Genomic DNA, 13648 nt, shown 5'->3' with positions numbered 1-13648 from the left:
GGATTCAGCTGCTGTTCCATAATGACGCTTGCGTCCTTGGCTGACGTGTGTTAAAATGAGTGGATAACTGTGTGTCGGAACCGAGCCTCGAAGATGTGTTTATAAACACAGCTCGGTAGACCCCTGATCGAAACAGCTGTTGGTAAGTGCTGCGGGACAGTGTATTCACATATAAAACGCAGTTCCCCCAAGTAGCTAACGCCTGTCAGTTCTGTTTGGCATGCCCTAATTTGGTTGCTTTTTACACCTACAGTGGCCCCAGGAGATACGTTCACTTCCGCTATAGCATTCTGTGGGTTACACTGCTTAGATTGTCTGCCGTGAAAAAGTGACGTTTCTAAAAGCGGAACACAAAAGTAATCTAGTCAGCAAGTTGAAGATCTTCCAGGAAACTCTTGCAACACACAGACACACGATCGCGTATTACTTGACGCGTGGTCGCCTTGCAGTTGCATCTGGTGTTTACGCGACATGATATAACACTTAACGCCTTGCTGCTTATAAGCATGTACAGCCCGTGGTGTAGGTAATTGAGTATTCACTGCTTACGATATGGACGCAAGACGTACGCTAGTAAGTTAGGAGGAGCGATATGAACCTTGTTCGAATTCATCAAAAGCATCCTGTAATGCCAAACCGCTGCGTCCACTCGATGACACGTAACCTTGACACAAAGTACGCAAATCCAAGTCCCGTCACAACCCAGCAGCCAACCAGGGCTGTTCACGTTGTGTATGGCTAGCAACAGGTGTTCGAAAAGTTCATGCTACGTCAGCGTAACTTCATAAGTCAGTAAAGGGTAAAGAACCGCCCGAGATTGGTCGCAGGAGGATCTTCCAGTGTGTCCGTTCGTGAGTCCTTATGGCATGTTGCATTATCTTTTTCCTTTCTCATTGTGCAGTTTAGTTCAAACTGATTAGTCAGATCAGGCTATGGTCCAAGATAGGAGACTAAAAACTAGTTTTGTATTCGCACTATGTTTTGGTACTATTTCTGAAGGTTTGACATAGTGAAGCATGACAGTTTACAGTTCTAATAGTCTGCACATAACTTGCTACTATAAGTAGTGCATGCCTCAGTTACTTGCTATTGTCTTTTTTCTCTCAAAATCAATATTTACACAAGTTCCACTTTGTTCGTGTTTTATGCTCGGTTGCCTTTTATATATCAGTATTTTGCCAGATTTTTTTAAAGCTGAGTTTATTTGTTTTTTATACCACAGGTCTAAACTAGTCATCTAAGGGAATCTGTGCATTCTGCTGCAATGGACGAAGGGGGATTCGACCTGTGCGAATGCATCTTTAGCCATGAGCAGGCGATGCAACGGCTCATATCTCTGGTGATTACTCTTTAGTGTCTCTGGTGGTGGATTGAGATAACATATATCGAAGCAAAATATGTGATGTATTTGTTTTGACATACACACACCAAATTCTTTTTCGTTAAATCATTCCCTTCAGAGTTCACCTCTGTGTATATTATTTCTGAAACGTTTTACAAGGTACACCCGTCCTAGGCAGCATCTTTAGAAGCCAACTTTTCAGACCAGTCTAGACCAAGTTGGTGTCAGTCGGATGCAAAACACAAAAGCCCGCAGAGTCTGAAGAGGCACCTGAGAGCGCAACACCCCACTTTGTCCCCATTATCACATTGTAAACAAATTCTGTATGCTCTCCTTGGCCAAGACGGGCAAGTCATTTTACGAATTTGGAAGATTCCCATTGCAACCGGCTAGGACAAACTTGGGCTTGCTATGGCCGTTGGCACACAAAGTCAGGCATTGCTCTAGAAAGTTGGACTGTGTGAGTACAGCTCTAGAATGGGCCACTTTCTGTCACGAAAAGAGAGGACAGTGCATAAAGAAACTTTTTTTTTTTCATGTTCCATTTGTAGTTACGGAGCACCCAGTCAGCCTGCACAGATTCTGAATGCTTCGGGGAATGTAAGTACCGTCACTGTTCTCGCACGTTAAGCAGGGGTTCCGGATTTTTGGATTTCTGTGGCAAGGAAGGGTGGCCTCTTGGCCGAAATCCTCTGTGCAGTAATCTTTCGCTAAACAATGCACGAAGCAGCCTAGAGGCACTTATTTAGTGACTCTGTTAGACACAAGGGCATTTTGAGGTCATTTTGGCCACTTCCCAGGGATACTTGGCAAATGTCCAGCCTCTAGGGTTTTGCTTTCCCTCTTATGGTGAATTTTGTTCCGAGAGCACAGATGGCATACCAGTTGTCATCTCGTAAGGGCAGCTAGCTCTTGCAACACAGACGGTAATATGGGACACGACAAGAGCTGCCTTGCAACTTCAAGGAATTTCTGGATTGAGATGTTCACTTTGCCACACGATTATGATAGGGATGCCGTTACCTGCAGTCTTTTGCTACGTTTTTGCGAGGCAGCTTCTCATTCTGTTGCGATCGTGTCGTTCCACGGCCCACAATTTTTCTTGGGAATTTCGGATGTTAACTCTGCCGTACAAACGAAAAACTCAAAATTCTCTGAAAATAATAAATGCGAAAAACACCCTCCAAATATGTCGGAAACCAAACTGCGAAAACACAGAACCCCAATGGATCCCTGTGGAGCTGTACAATTGTCTTCCAGATTATTTTGGGCATGCTGATTGTAAAGGCCATGTAATTCCATCCCAGTTCCTCAGCTGCCGTCAACCCCGAATGTTGGCTCAAACTTCTATCTGCTCCTGATTGGATGGCTGGTGCTCGCCATGGCCTTATTCTTCTTGCGTCCCAGCTCTCTCCGAAGGCGCAGTGGTGATGGAAAACCCGACAGGCAGGTGAGTCAGAGCTTTTTTTGTTAAAACCCTGGTGCCTCGACCTCCGTATATTACACCAGGCCTGAAAGCTCCCAAGAAAACGCTGTGCCACACTTAGTTCGTTTCCCTGCCACATTGGCGCTCCCTACATGGCCCAAAAGGCTGCGAAGCAGACCGCGACCTGCAACAAGGAAATCCATCACCTTTGCTCATGGTGCAGCACGTACAGCATCAGCTTCCTCCACTGATTATGACGGTTGTGTGCTCTACTCACGAATGAATTACTGTCCCCGTGTGTTTGAATAAACGTTTCCCCAGAAAACTTTTGATCGAGAGCACCGATTTCTGTGTGGACAGTCTGCGCGGCACATTCGGGACTAGCAGACGATGCTAACAGACGACAACCATCGTTATTACGTAGGTTCCTCGGTTAGAAAAGCTGTTAAATTTCAGTAATTTCTGGAATTCGTTTTTTCGAGACCTAGCTTGCGAAACCACAGGCTTAGTCTTCTAACGAAACACTCTCGGAGTTGGAAATATATTTTTCTCGGACGATCAGTGGTCATAAGCTAACCTTGCCGCAGAGAGAAAGTCCAGTTTGAGGTCCCTCCCCTTTCCTTCATTATGATGGACAAGATCCGCAAGCGAAATTGATTCACCTTGAAACAAGCAAAAGTTATGTACGCATTGTTCAGAAATCCTCACGCATGCGAGTTATAGTTCTCTCTTTCTTCCGAGCAGGCACACAACATACACACTCACGGTGCCAAATCATCATGGTTGAGAAATTCCCACACAACACGAGTGCCATATGGCAGATAAGTCTGGCACATGCTTTCAATTGGAAAATCGCGAAGCTTTCAGGCCTGGTGCAATACATGGTGCTTATTCAGGACTGAAGTTGGGTTCATAATTAACTCCAGCAATATTCTTCGTGGAAGGAGCATTTTTTTTATTTCTTTCGTCTCTCTTCTTTGCTGCGGAGCATGCAAGATGAGAGCAGAGATCCAAACTGAACCCGAACCGAAAACTGCTAAACACCCGTATTTTTAGCTGAACCAGAACCAAGCCAAACCAAAATATTTTTTTTCTCGCATTGAACCAAACCGGAACTCAACCGAAATAATTAAGGCGGTTACCGGTTTGCGAAACGGTTCAGACGTAATGTGCGTTCTGAGAGATCTGAACTACAATTTCCGCGTTGTCGAACAAAATTCAATTCAAAACTGAACAAAACAAAACAAAAATACTGTGCAAGAGGTATTTCCTCCTCGCAGCGATTTTAGAGATCGTCCTTTTGGCAGTTGTAGGCTTCCTTGCACGCGGTTTTTGTTGTCCGGCAATCCCGACTTTTCACTTTGGGCTGTGAAAATAACGGCCAGTCCCTGAGCAGGATGTAACAGGGTGTGTACGATGAGTGAACATAGTGCATTATGCTACCGTAACGTGTCAGCAACAAGAACAAAAGTACATTTATGTTGTTTGAGAACTATAAGAATGTACTTGCTTTTAACCAATGGCAATCGGCTCAAAATTTCACTTTCCTGAATCGGTTCGAACAGATATTGTGCGCTGCTGCAGAGCTGAACCCGAACCGAACCGAAAAAAATAATGGTTCCGGTCCCTGGATGGGAGACAAAATTTCCCGTTAGAGCAAGTGAGATCCTAGATGAAGTCACTATAGGGGAAGGGGTAAGGCGGTTTCTGGCACCATGCAAATTTACTGTGAAACACAAATGCTGTTTGGCTTGGCAACACACGCGGAAATAATTTGTGCCGAATACACAGCGTGTATTCAGTGCAAGCAACACGAAAGCTCGTTCCGTTGGCACATGCATTTCCTGTGCGCCATACTGCGCGACAGCCAGCTCTGTCCCCGTGCAACAGATGATGCTGCGGTCTAGCACCCTGACATTCTCTGGATGCTGGAAAGAGCGAAGTTTGTCCTCTTACCCCTCTTGCTGTATGCTTTGAATGTTGCTATACCCATAGTAAGAGAGTGGGACACACATATCTGGTTTCTCTAATGAGGTTTTGCTAAATTCAGCCACTTTTAAATATTATGTTCTAAATCGAATGTAAAAAAAAAAAGCAACCCGAGGCTCTGCCAATCTTCTTAATGCCATTGATGAAGAGTGGTTCTGGTTTATTGATGAATCACATGTCAACACAAGCCCACGTTGGTTTCAGGGTCCAAGCAACCAGCCGCCTCCAGGTGGACCTGTGCTGTGAAGCCAGTTGAGAGCTGGCCCAGAAGAAAATGGCCCGCTGACCCACGGACAGAGAAATTTCCAGAACCACATAAATATGCTGCCAGTACTAATATATACATGCAACAGAGATATGAGTAATGTCTGTAAACATACAGGGGCATTCGCCAACATGTACTACAAAGTACCTTCCTTCACACGACTAGATGTTCCTGTTAAAAGTTGTGCAGATTGTTTTCCATGGTACATGGTGGTGAATGCACTATGAAAGATTTGACTACCCACGGTGCAGTGACATTCCCTCTTCATTTGTTCGGTACATTGGGATGCTTAGGAATTTTTATTTTATACGCACAAACATGTACACTTTGGGTTTTTGTTTCTAGTTGCAATAAAATGGCACTGCAGATATTTCTCTGTGTACTTGCGCTTGACATAACACGACGAATAAGGCGACTGAAATCTGAACTCTCATCTTGTAAAAGGAGGAAAACTATTTATTTAGCCTACAATGCAATCTAAAAAAAAAACAATAAATAGCTGTTCCTGAATTTACACAATTCATTTCATTCGTCACCTGCAAATGTAAATCAACTCTAAACAAATGTAGCAAATCAGCACAAGACTGGAGAGACGAGAAGAAAAAAAATATACACCTCGCGTAAACTTCGTGTGTCCCACAACACTGACTCAAAACTGTACATTGCCTTGCATATGTGCCCTCGTGTCCGACTCGATACTGTACATTGCCTTCGTGTCCTACGCTAGCATCAAAATGTTGCAATTGCCACTTTTCCTGATTGCAAAACCAACCACGATCGGTTCGTTTCAATTCACGAGCCTCTCTGTAGATTGTCCACTCTCCAAAACTTCACACACTTTTGCCATCTGCCATGACTGGCAAAAGTGTGCTTCATAGCCCTTCATTCCCACGACAGACAGTGATCTCTACTGTCGTTACCTTTCACCCACTCACACCCCTCACTATGTATACCTACTACAATGCATATCCATGACCAGACACTTTTACGATGGATGCCCCCGTTGAAGCTGAAGCTATAATGCCGACTAACTGAACAATGGCCACTGCCATGGTCGTTTCGGCGCAACACATTCATAGGATAAAGACACTTTACATATGTACAGGGGCCTTTTTGGCCCAGGCTTGACTGCCGCTTTATGCCTCATCATTATGCAGCCACCAAAACGATTGGGGGGAGGGGGGAAAGCTAGGAACAAATCCCCATGGCTCTCGCACGGTAAGAAAAAATGCAGCGTCAATCGATACAACCAACAACTAGAGGCGATAGAAGACACACGGGACAAAAATGTCTTTTCCCGAGACTAGCGTCTCAAAATCAACACCGAAACGACAGCTCGTATGCGTGGGTGCCCTGTAAAGTGCGGTGACGCGAGACACAATTTTCTCACGACGCACCTCCTGCCATGTGTGGAGCAATGCGCAAAAAAAAAACTGAAATGCTCGGAATGCTGTTGTAACAAAAATGCTTATGAACCTTTCAACAAAATGCTTCTGCAAGCCAGTTAGTTTGGCACCTAAGAACCTGTCTGAGTTGTACGCTACCCACGGTTGAAGATTCTCTAAAAGATGCACCACGTTAGCACAGCGTAAATCTTTCACACAGTTGCAGTATTTCAAAGAAACAAAAGCGGCATTATCTCTAAGCAGTGTGTCGTCACGTGGAACACTGAACCCGTCTTGACAATAACGATTCAAAAGCCCATGAGGCCGAAGCACCTATTCTATCGAAAAGGAAATGAAATTACCTCTTGCTCTGACGACAGACAAACAGTGCAACATGACAATAAGTTGATGGCCACGAGAAAAACATCCAAAAGAGTCACGTTTCAAACATAAATAAAAAGGGAGACAGCACAGCCAAAAAGGCGGTTGAGGTTACACGCAGGGATGCCATAGGTCAGTTGATAGCTAAATAAAGTGGATGGAGCATCCACCAAGAGAAAGAGAGAGAGAGAGAAGGCCAAGGCAGATTACATGCACTAGTGTCAACGGACAGTGCAATGAAGGAAGAGACCAAGGATGTTTCTTTCCTTTGCAGTTGTTTCTCCCATGTTGCAGTGCAAGCTTTGGCTTCGAAGTCCAGCTTCGGCGATGTGGGGGGGCCTAGGAACGAAGTCTCTGCACATTCGTGGGATAAGCTTTGCGTTAGAGGTAATACTCCGAACTCGGCGGCTCATCTACGGCACGGCGGTATGGCGCTTACTTTCAAAGTAAAACAAGGGCCACTTGAACAAAATCTCGAGCGACACCTATCTCGAGCAATTTTATTTTGGCAGCAGTTGCCATTTTTAAGTTTTACTATTTCAACTACCATTTTAACTAGCATTTTACGAAAGGCAATAGGGTCCAAGAGCACCTTAACATTCAACTTATAGTCAGAGACCACCAACTTCATGACGAGAAGGACATTCACTGCCCAGCATAAAATTTTATAGTTGTTAGTTATACGTATTCTATATTTTAGGACGAATGTAGTTCCTGGACAAATAGTTTTTGTGAAAGCTAAGTAAATTTCGATTTTATGACATTAAAAAAAAATGCACAAATAACTTACACAAACAATTCGCTGGGCTACATTAGAAATCGGATTCATTTCAACACCTTCAAAATGAACAGAACATCTCTCTACCAGAAAAATGCTGCATGATCATCAACATTTTTTTACATGCTTTTCATTCTGGTTAAGCCCAGAGGTCTAAAAAACCCGCGTGTCACGATGCTCTTCCTGTAAACCCAGTAAGAATATGCGTAACCAGTTCCCGCCGTACTTCCAACACACGTCCCACGTCAACATCAAACGAGGATCATGCCACTGATGCAACGCATGCAAATATCACCGATGAGCGTACCTCATTCTGTTGTTCACGGTGACGGCTCACGAATGCTGCGGTGCACGATGGGAACGAGTCTTGAAGAGGTTGGTCTCTTCAAAAACTAGTTCCTTTAGGTGCTCTTTCGGAAGGTCGTCCAGCTCCGTCTCAAATTTGAAAGGTTCCTCCGCCACGGGCTACAAATGATTTGTGACAGGCGTTACTTTAGCAATGCCAAAGCGTAAAGAGCAGAATCGACGCCCACCTCATCACCAGGGTCATAGTATTGCTCCAGGTAAGGATGAGCAAGGGCCTCTTCAACATTGATCCTTTTGTGCGGATTGAAAGTCAGCATTTTGTCCAACAGGTCCAAGGCTGCGGTATGACACACAAATCCTGCGTCAACTTTTGACTGATGTTTGTTGATGTACAAAATCATTCGCCTTAAATAAACTGCAGTATTCTGGCTCTGCCCTTAGCGATCCCTCGAGTCTAGTGCGGTTCAAGGAGCCGTCACGATAGCCTTGGCACAGAGCACGAGCTTGAAAGCAAGTGCTTGAAGTGCAACTAGGCTCTAAAGATCCCTCAGAGCAGAGAGATAACACAGCAGTAACGGTGTATTTACACGAGTGATATACCCAAAGAATATTGTGTAAGAAGAAGAAAGAAAAAGGTAATATGGCGGAAGTTCCACCACATCTTATGTCGAGTATTCACCCCAGCACCGGGATATCGTTATCGGCGTACTGCGCATATAGCAGACTACATCGGTCCTGTCGTCTGCATGTCGTCTGCTATGTTTTTTTGTTGAGTCACAGGATACTCCCCATGGTTAGGAAAGCATGAAAAGGCACGACGCTAAGCGCACATGCTTACATGGCAGTAGAAAGCTACGACATTCTGCGCATCTTCCGGTATAAATTTCTGGAGACTATCGCTCGTGCGAACACATGGAAATGGTGATTGTCTTACCCTTACCCTTAGGGTCTGCCTCTGGATACAACTTGTTCCATGGTATCTTCGCCTTGTGAGGCAAAGATTGCAAGTAGCTTCTTGCTTTCTCGTTAATGATGCAATTGAGGTCATCCTGGGATGGGGAGCCCAGAATCCCAAGGATGTGGTTCAGCTGGTCCAAATAATGCTTGCCAGGGAAGATGGGCCGGTTGGACACCATCTCGGCTAAAATGCATCCCACCGACCAGATGTCTATAGATTTGGTGTAACCTTTGCTGTTCAGCATGATCTCTGGAGCTCGATACCACCGAGTCGCCACGTACTCTGTCAGAAATCCTGTGTGATCGTGTTCCGGGTCGGCAACACGCGCCAAGCCAAAGTCGCAAATCTGCGGGAGAAGTTGGAGGCGTTCGACGAGGAACGGTATTTTTTTAGCGAGATAATATTTCTGCAAACCTTTAGGTCGCACGTAGTGTTGAGCAGGAGGTTAGATGGCTTGAGGTCACGATGCAGCACATTTGCAGAGTGGATGTATTTGAGACCCCGAAGGATCTGGTAGAGAAAGTAGCAAACGTGGTCGTTGCTCAGCTTTTGCGTCTTCAACAGCTTGTACAGGTCTGTCTCCATCAAGCATTGCACAATGTAGCTATATACCACATAATGTCAAGGAAAACATACCCATCAAGGATTACGTATCACATAACTTCACATCCTCCACTGAGGTTGCCATCCATTCCATTACAATTGAATCATTTGTGGTTTTCTGTCAATATACCTCATAAAGTTGACTATGATACCTGTGTATCCTAAATACAAGTCCCACACACTGCAATCCTCACAGAAGGATACACATCTTTCATAGAGTCAATTGTAGGTGCTCGAATGATGTCCCTTATGTCGATTATCTGAAAGACAACGGTATCTAAGTGAAAAGATATCTAAGCAATGTCAGCATTACCATACACCAAATATTAAGAGGGTGGGTGTGCATGCACTGGAGATTGCATTTTGTTCCCCAACATGTGCTCTGCCCACATATAGTCAAGTAACAAGGTCTATTCCCTGAAGTCGCACCCCCCCCCCCCCCCAAAGCTTCGAAAACGCAATTCTGCCAAGTACTTGTTCACCGCCATATTACAGAACACTGTACACGAATACTATTACTGTCAAAAATATGAAAGTTGCAGCTACACTGCACAAAAGATATTCACGTGGTGCAAGGGTTTAGAAACACCAAATTAACGGCAAATGTGATTAGGGTAATGACAGTCTGAACATACATCATGGCGGCAAATCAGCTGGTGACTGCGGCTCCCCCATGCGAGTGACATCACGAGAACAAGCCCTGTGGTAAAAACGAGTAGTACTCACGTTTTCGTGTTTAAACCGCGTGAGGATCTTTATTTCCCTAAGTGTGCGCTGGCAGTAGGTCTGATGTTCGAAAGGAGATATCTTCTTAATGGCAACCTTCTCTTTTGTTACATTATCGAAGGCCGATCTGTAAAAATGATGTAGAGTTGACGCTTCAGAATACAGTGAACCGGCACAACATGCATGCAATGTGAAACACTTAGCAACAAGTAAGAAACACAGACTACAGAAAGTTTTTGATTAGTGACAGTTGGTAGCATGAGCTACTTGTTCGTTTTTAATTAACTACGTTAAATTAAAGGCGCAGACATTCCAATTTTTCTGACGACAAAGTCTGCATTGTGCATTTTATGGACCTTTTAAATCGAATATGGAATTTTATATTCTAATTTCAAATCAATGTTACCTCCAAACCGAATACATTGGCTGTACACACATTAGACCGAAAGTGAGTGCTATTTCATATTGTGATCCGCATGTGCCTATCGCCCATGCACTTGCTGCATGTTTGTTTATATCTGCGTACTACGTGCTGTACATGTATCCAGTCTGGTTACCCAACCATTTAGCTGTGTTTTTAAAAAGACTATTCGCACCAACGAGACAGCTGATTTGACAGTAAGACTTAAAAATTAATATCTTTGCTGTTTGTTTATTCTCCCATCTATTTATTCCTCGTGACATAATGGTACAAAGCTTCGAAATGCGGAAGTTGCACATTAGTCATTTCCTGCAATACCATGAGGATAACTTTTATGATAGGATCTGTCACTCGATTCTGATACATGTCGTCTTTCAATTCCAGGATCACCCTTACACAAGCACACACGCTGAAAAGTGCATTACGAGAATGAAGGGCACACATCAGTTGCACAATATCGCGAATTGGCACTGGGTATCGTCCAATTGCAGTTTTGCAAGTACGCAAAGGAACTGGATTATGAGCCCTACAGAGAAAAGAAAACATGACAATGCAGAGGTCTTGAAAACTTGGGACTGAAACCGAAACGAAATATCGGTTCGCTTACAGTTACGGTTCAGTGTCAAAACTCTGAAAGCGGTTTCGGTTACGGGATTCGCCGTTTTAATACTTGCGGTTACCGGTAACCAAACAGTTGAACCGGTACCTTTTTCGGTTTTCTCTAGGATGTATCTGCGTGGATGTCGCAAAATGAGCTACAAAGTGGAAACGGGTAAAAATGAACATATTTAATACAGATGTGGAAACAAACAATGTGCAATGCTTCGTATCTTAAATGATCGCAATGATACAGTTCGTAACTCATAGGGGACGTACGCATTTCATGCCACACGATGCGTATGAGTCCAAGCGTATGAGATGGTATGTTGTCTCCATAACTTCTGAATGAAAAAGACATGACGAAGAGATCTAGTTTAACAGAAGCACGTACTCTACCACTAATCAGGGTTGTAAAGCGAAATAAATATCGCATTCAAAGTTGTTCGCGTTCACGCTTGAACTGATTCCTATGAACCGGTAACCGAAATAAAATTTTTTGGTTCAGGTTACGGTTTCGGTTAGTTGCCGATGGTGCATTGCGGTTACGGTTCTTGAAAAAAATTGGGTTCCAAGTGGTTTTCGGTTCCGTTCCGGTTCCAGTCCCTGTTGAAAACCGCTATGTTCTCTGAAGTTTTCATTTTTTGTAATATGCATTTCGTATGTACAATTTCATATGTTTCTGTAAAATGCTGGACAACAAGTGTACAAAACACTTGTCCATTCGCTGGTCACCCTATAGATCTGAACCCCTCTTTTACGTAGGTAACAGAGAGCTATGGCTAAAACTAGTTGTGACTGGCGTGGGAACATGCTATTTAGAAACAAAGCACGTTACATTTCGCAGAAACCGCGATTGCGACATTATTCACCTCACAGGAAACTGCAGACGACCCGTTTAACTTACAGTTCGAACTTAAGAGAAACTGAATTTATCACAAACTTCCTTCTGCGACACACACCGGCTGCTTCGAGATTAGACTGAAGTCCCGAGGCACACGGAAGTGCTTTTTATCACGTACCTGTCTCAGTGGCTCTCGGTCAAAATATAAAACACCGATACAGCTATAGAGCGCTGCAACAAAGCAAAACTGACATTTAAACCAATGCGACATTTTCGGGCAGCATGTTGCGGAGGAAATGCGACAAACTATACTCGAGTTCGCGTTTTCTGAGGGACATCTGAAATAACCCGTCGGTTTCTGCGAACTATCTCATTTTGAACACTTTCACCACATCTTGCGGAACTGAGTGCGGTCTGGTATGAATTAATGACAAGGCTAGGTGTATCGAGGTCGCGCATATTCGAGACACAATCTGCAAACAGTAGGGCACTGCTGCTGTATCTTTCGAGCCGTTTTTCCATACGAATGGGAAACTGTGAGAAACGCAATTGGTTTTTCGTTGCTCGCAGCACAGGAAATGATCACCTGCTCGCCGGTAATAGGCCTAACCCAGCCAGTGACAACTGTTGCACCCCGGCAAACGAGAGTGGCCAGCAGTGACGCGGGTTCACTGCGAAGCTAGTCAACGAAATGCATCCAGAACATTGCTACTTACACAACCATGCCATATGCACCTTCCCCGATGTACGCCAAATTTGTATACCGCGGTCCTACTTCAAAAATTTGCCCTCTGACAGTTTCTGTCGCCTTTGACTCCAAGTCCTTGGCCGCCATTTTCGATACCAACGCTCGTTTGCTCCTTGACGTAAACATCACAGGACCTGACGTTTGCCTGGGTCACGACGCCATTGGTCCAGAACGATCGTTTCCTTCCTTCTCTCCCCTTCCGTGGCGAAGGAAATGACGTTAGCCTGGGCTCTACTGGGATTGGTTGCACCTTGCTGCTGCTTGCCTGCTAGCGCAGGAATCGGCTGCTCGTTCGCTCGCTCACATGCACTTCCTATGTAAAGGGCAAAGATATTTGGGCGCAAAATCGAAGCACCTGCTCGCACATGCGAAGAAATAAATGGCGGAAACAGAGATGCGGAGAGACCGGTGTTGCACAAGCACATTTCATTTGGGTTCCATGTTGTAGTGTGTTACTGCTATTACCACTGCACTTCATTGTGAGAAGAATGTTCACAAGTTATATTAATTTGATATGCCTTCCACGGCTGTGAGACAGCGATATAAGCATTATGTATCATATTGTTTCCATAGAATTTACATGAAACGAGCTCACTGATGTGCAAAATCTGAGAGAGCTTGGCAATTAACTATTCAGGTTATTGTACGATTAAACCTTCTTGCCAAGTAATAGAGTGCTGCAACAGTTAAAGAGCAACAGGGGATAAGCCAAAAACGTGGTCCAATTCTCTGGCAAACGTCAGGAACTTTAATTCAACCAGTCAAAGGTTTTTGCAATGGGAGAATTTGTCATCCAGCCTTCCAAACTTTGCATGGCTGTCCAAACATTATAACAACGTGGAGTTAGTGTGCTCAAGTAATGCTCAACACCACCTCTAC

General features: G+C 44.3%; 2 protein-coding genes across 5 annotated transcripts; one reads left to right on the top strand and one right to left on the bottom strand.

Moving 5' to 3' along the window:
• Positions 1–5392, top strand: LOC135371000 (small integral membrane protein 14-like). 3 transcript variants are annotated; one of them, XM_064604967.1, is made up of 5 exons: positions 1–142; positions 1223–1339; positions 1894–1942; positions 2650–2792; positions 4962–5392. In XM_064604967.1, the coding sequence occupies exons 2-5, from the start codon at positions 1265–1267 to the stop codon at positions 5001–5003; spliced, it is 309 nt and encodes a 102-aa protein (XP_064461037.1). In that variant the 5' UTR covers positions 1–142; positions 1223–1264; the 3' UTR covers positions 5004–5392. The 3 variants fall into 3 exon arrangements, with proteins under 3 accessions (XP_064461037.1, XP_064461039.1, XP_064461038.1); XM_064604969.1 differs by lacking the exon at positions 1–142 and adding an exon at positions 643–851; XM_064604968.1 differs by lacking the exon at positions 1–142 and adding an exon at positions 644–864.
• Positions 5309–12900, bottom strand: LOC135370999 (mitogen-activated protein kinase 1). 2 transcript variants are annotated; one of them, XM_064604965.1, is made up of 8 exons: positions 12738–12900; positions 10160–10286; positions 9638–9693; positions 9245–9434; positions 8807–9176; positions 8100–8209; positions 7874–8031; positions 5309–7142 (listed from the first exon to the last, which is right to left on the bottom strand). In XM_064604965.1, exons 1-7 carry the CDS (start codon positions 12893–12895, stop codon positions 7900–7902), a joined length of 1143 nt encoding a protein of 380 aa, XP_064461035.1. In that variant the 5' UTR covers positions 12896–12900; the 3' UTR covers positions 5309–7142; positions 7874–7899. The 2 variants fall into 2 exon arrangements, with proteins under 2 accessions (XP_064461035.1, XP_064461036.1); XM_064604966.1 differs by having other exon boundaries at positions 8813–9176; positions 12738–12899.
• Positions 12901–13648: the final 748 nt, after the last annotated feature.

This window comes from Ornithodoros turicata, chromosome 10 (genome assembly GCF_037126465.1).
Source record: "Ornithodoros turicata isolate Travis chromosome 10, ASM3712646v1, whole genome shotgun sequence".
Classification (NCBI taxonomy): domain Eukaryota; kingdom Metazoa; phylum Arthropoda; class Arachnida; order Ixodida; family Argasidae; genus Ornithodoros; species Ornithodoros turicata.
Note: the sequence above shows the minus strand (reverse complement) of the source record. Positions and strands in the feature narration are given on the sequence as shown.

Coding starts and splice junctions, on each gene's coding strand:
- LOC135371000 (XM_064604967.1), top strand. CDS start 1,265: ATGGACGAAGGGGGATTCGACCTGTGCGAATGCATCTTTAGCCATGAG. Junction 1,340..1,893: donor TGCAACGGCTCATATCTCTG/GTGATTACTCTT, acceptor TTCCATTTGTAG/TTACGGAGCACCCAGTCAGC. Junction 2,793..4,961: donor ATGGAAAACCCGACAGGCAG/GTGAGTCAGAGC, acceptor CGTTGGTTTCAG/GGTCCAAGCAACCAGCCGCC.
- LOC135370999 (XM_064604965.1), bottom strand. CDS start 12,895: ATGTTTACGTCAAGGAGCAAACGAGCGTTGGTATCGAAAATGGCGGCC. Junction 9,694..10,159: donor CGCGGTTTAAACACGAAAAC/GTGAGTACTACT, acceptor GTTGTCTTTCAG/ATAATCGACATAAGGGACAT. Junction 9,177..9,244: donor ACACTACGTGCGACCTAAAG/GTTTGCAGAAAT, acceptor CTTCTCCCGCAG/ATTTGCGACTTTGGCTTGGC.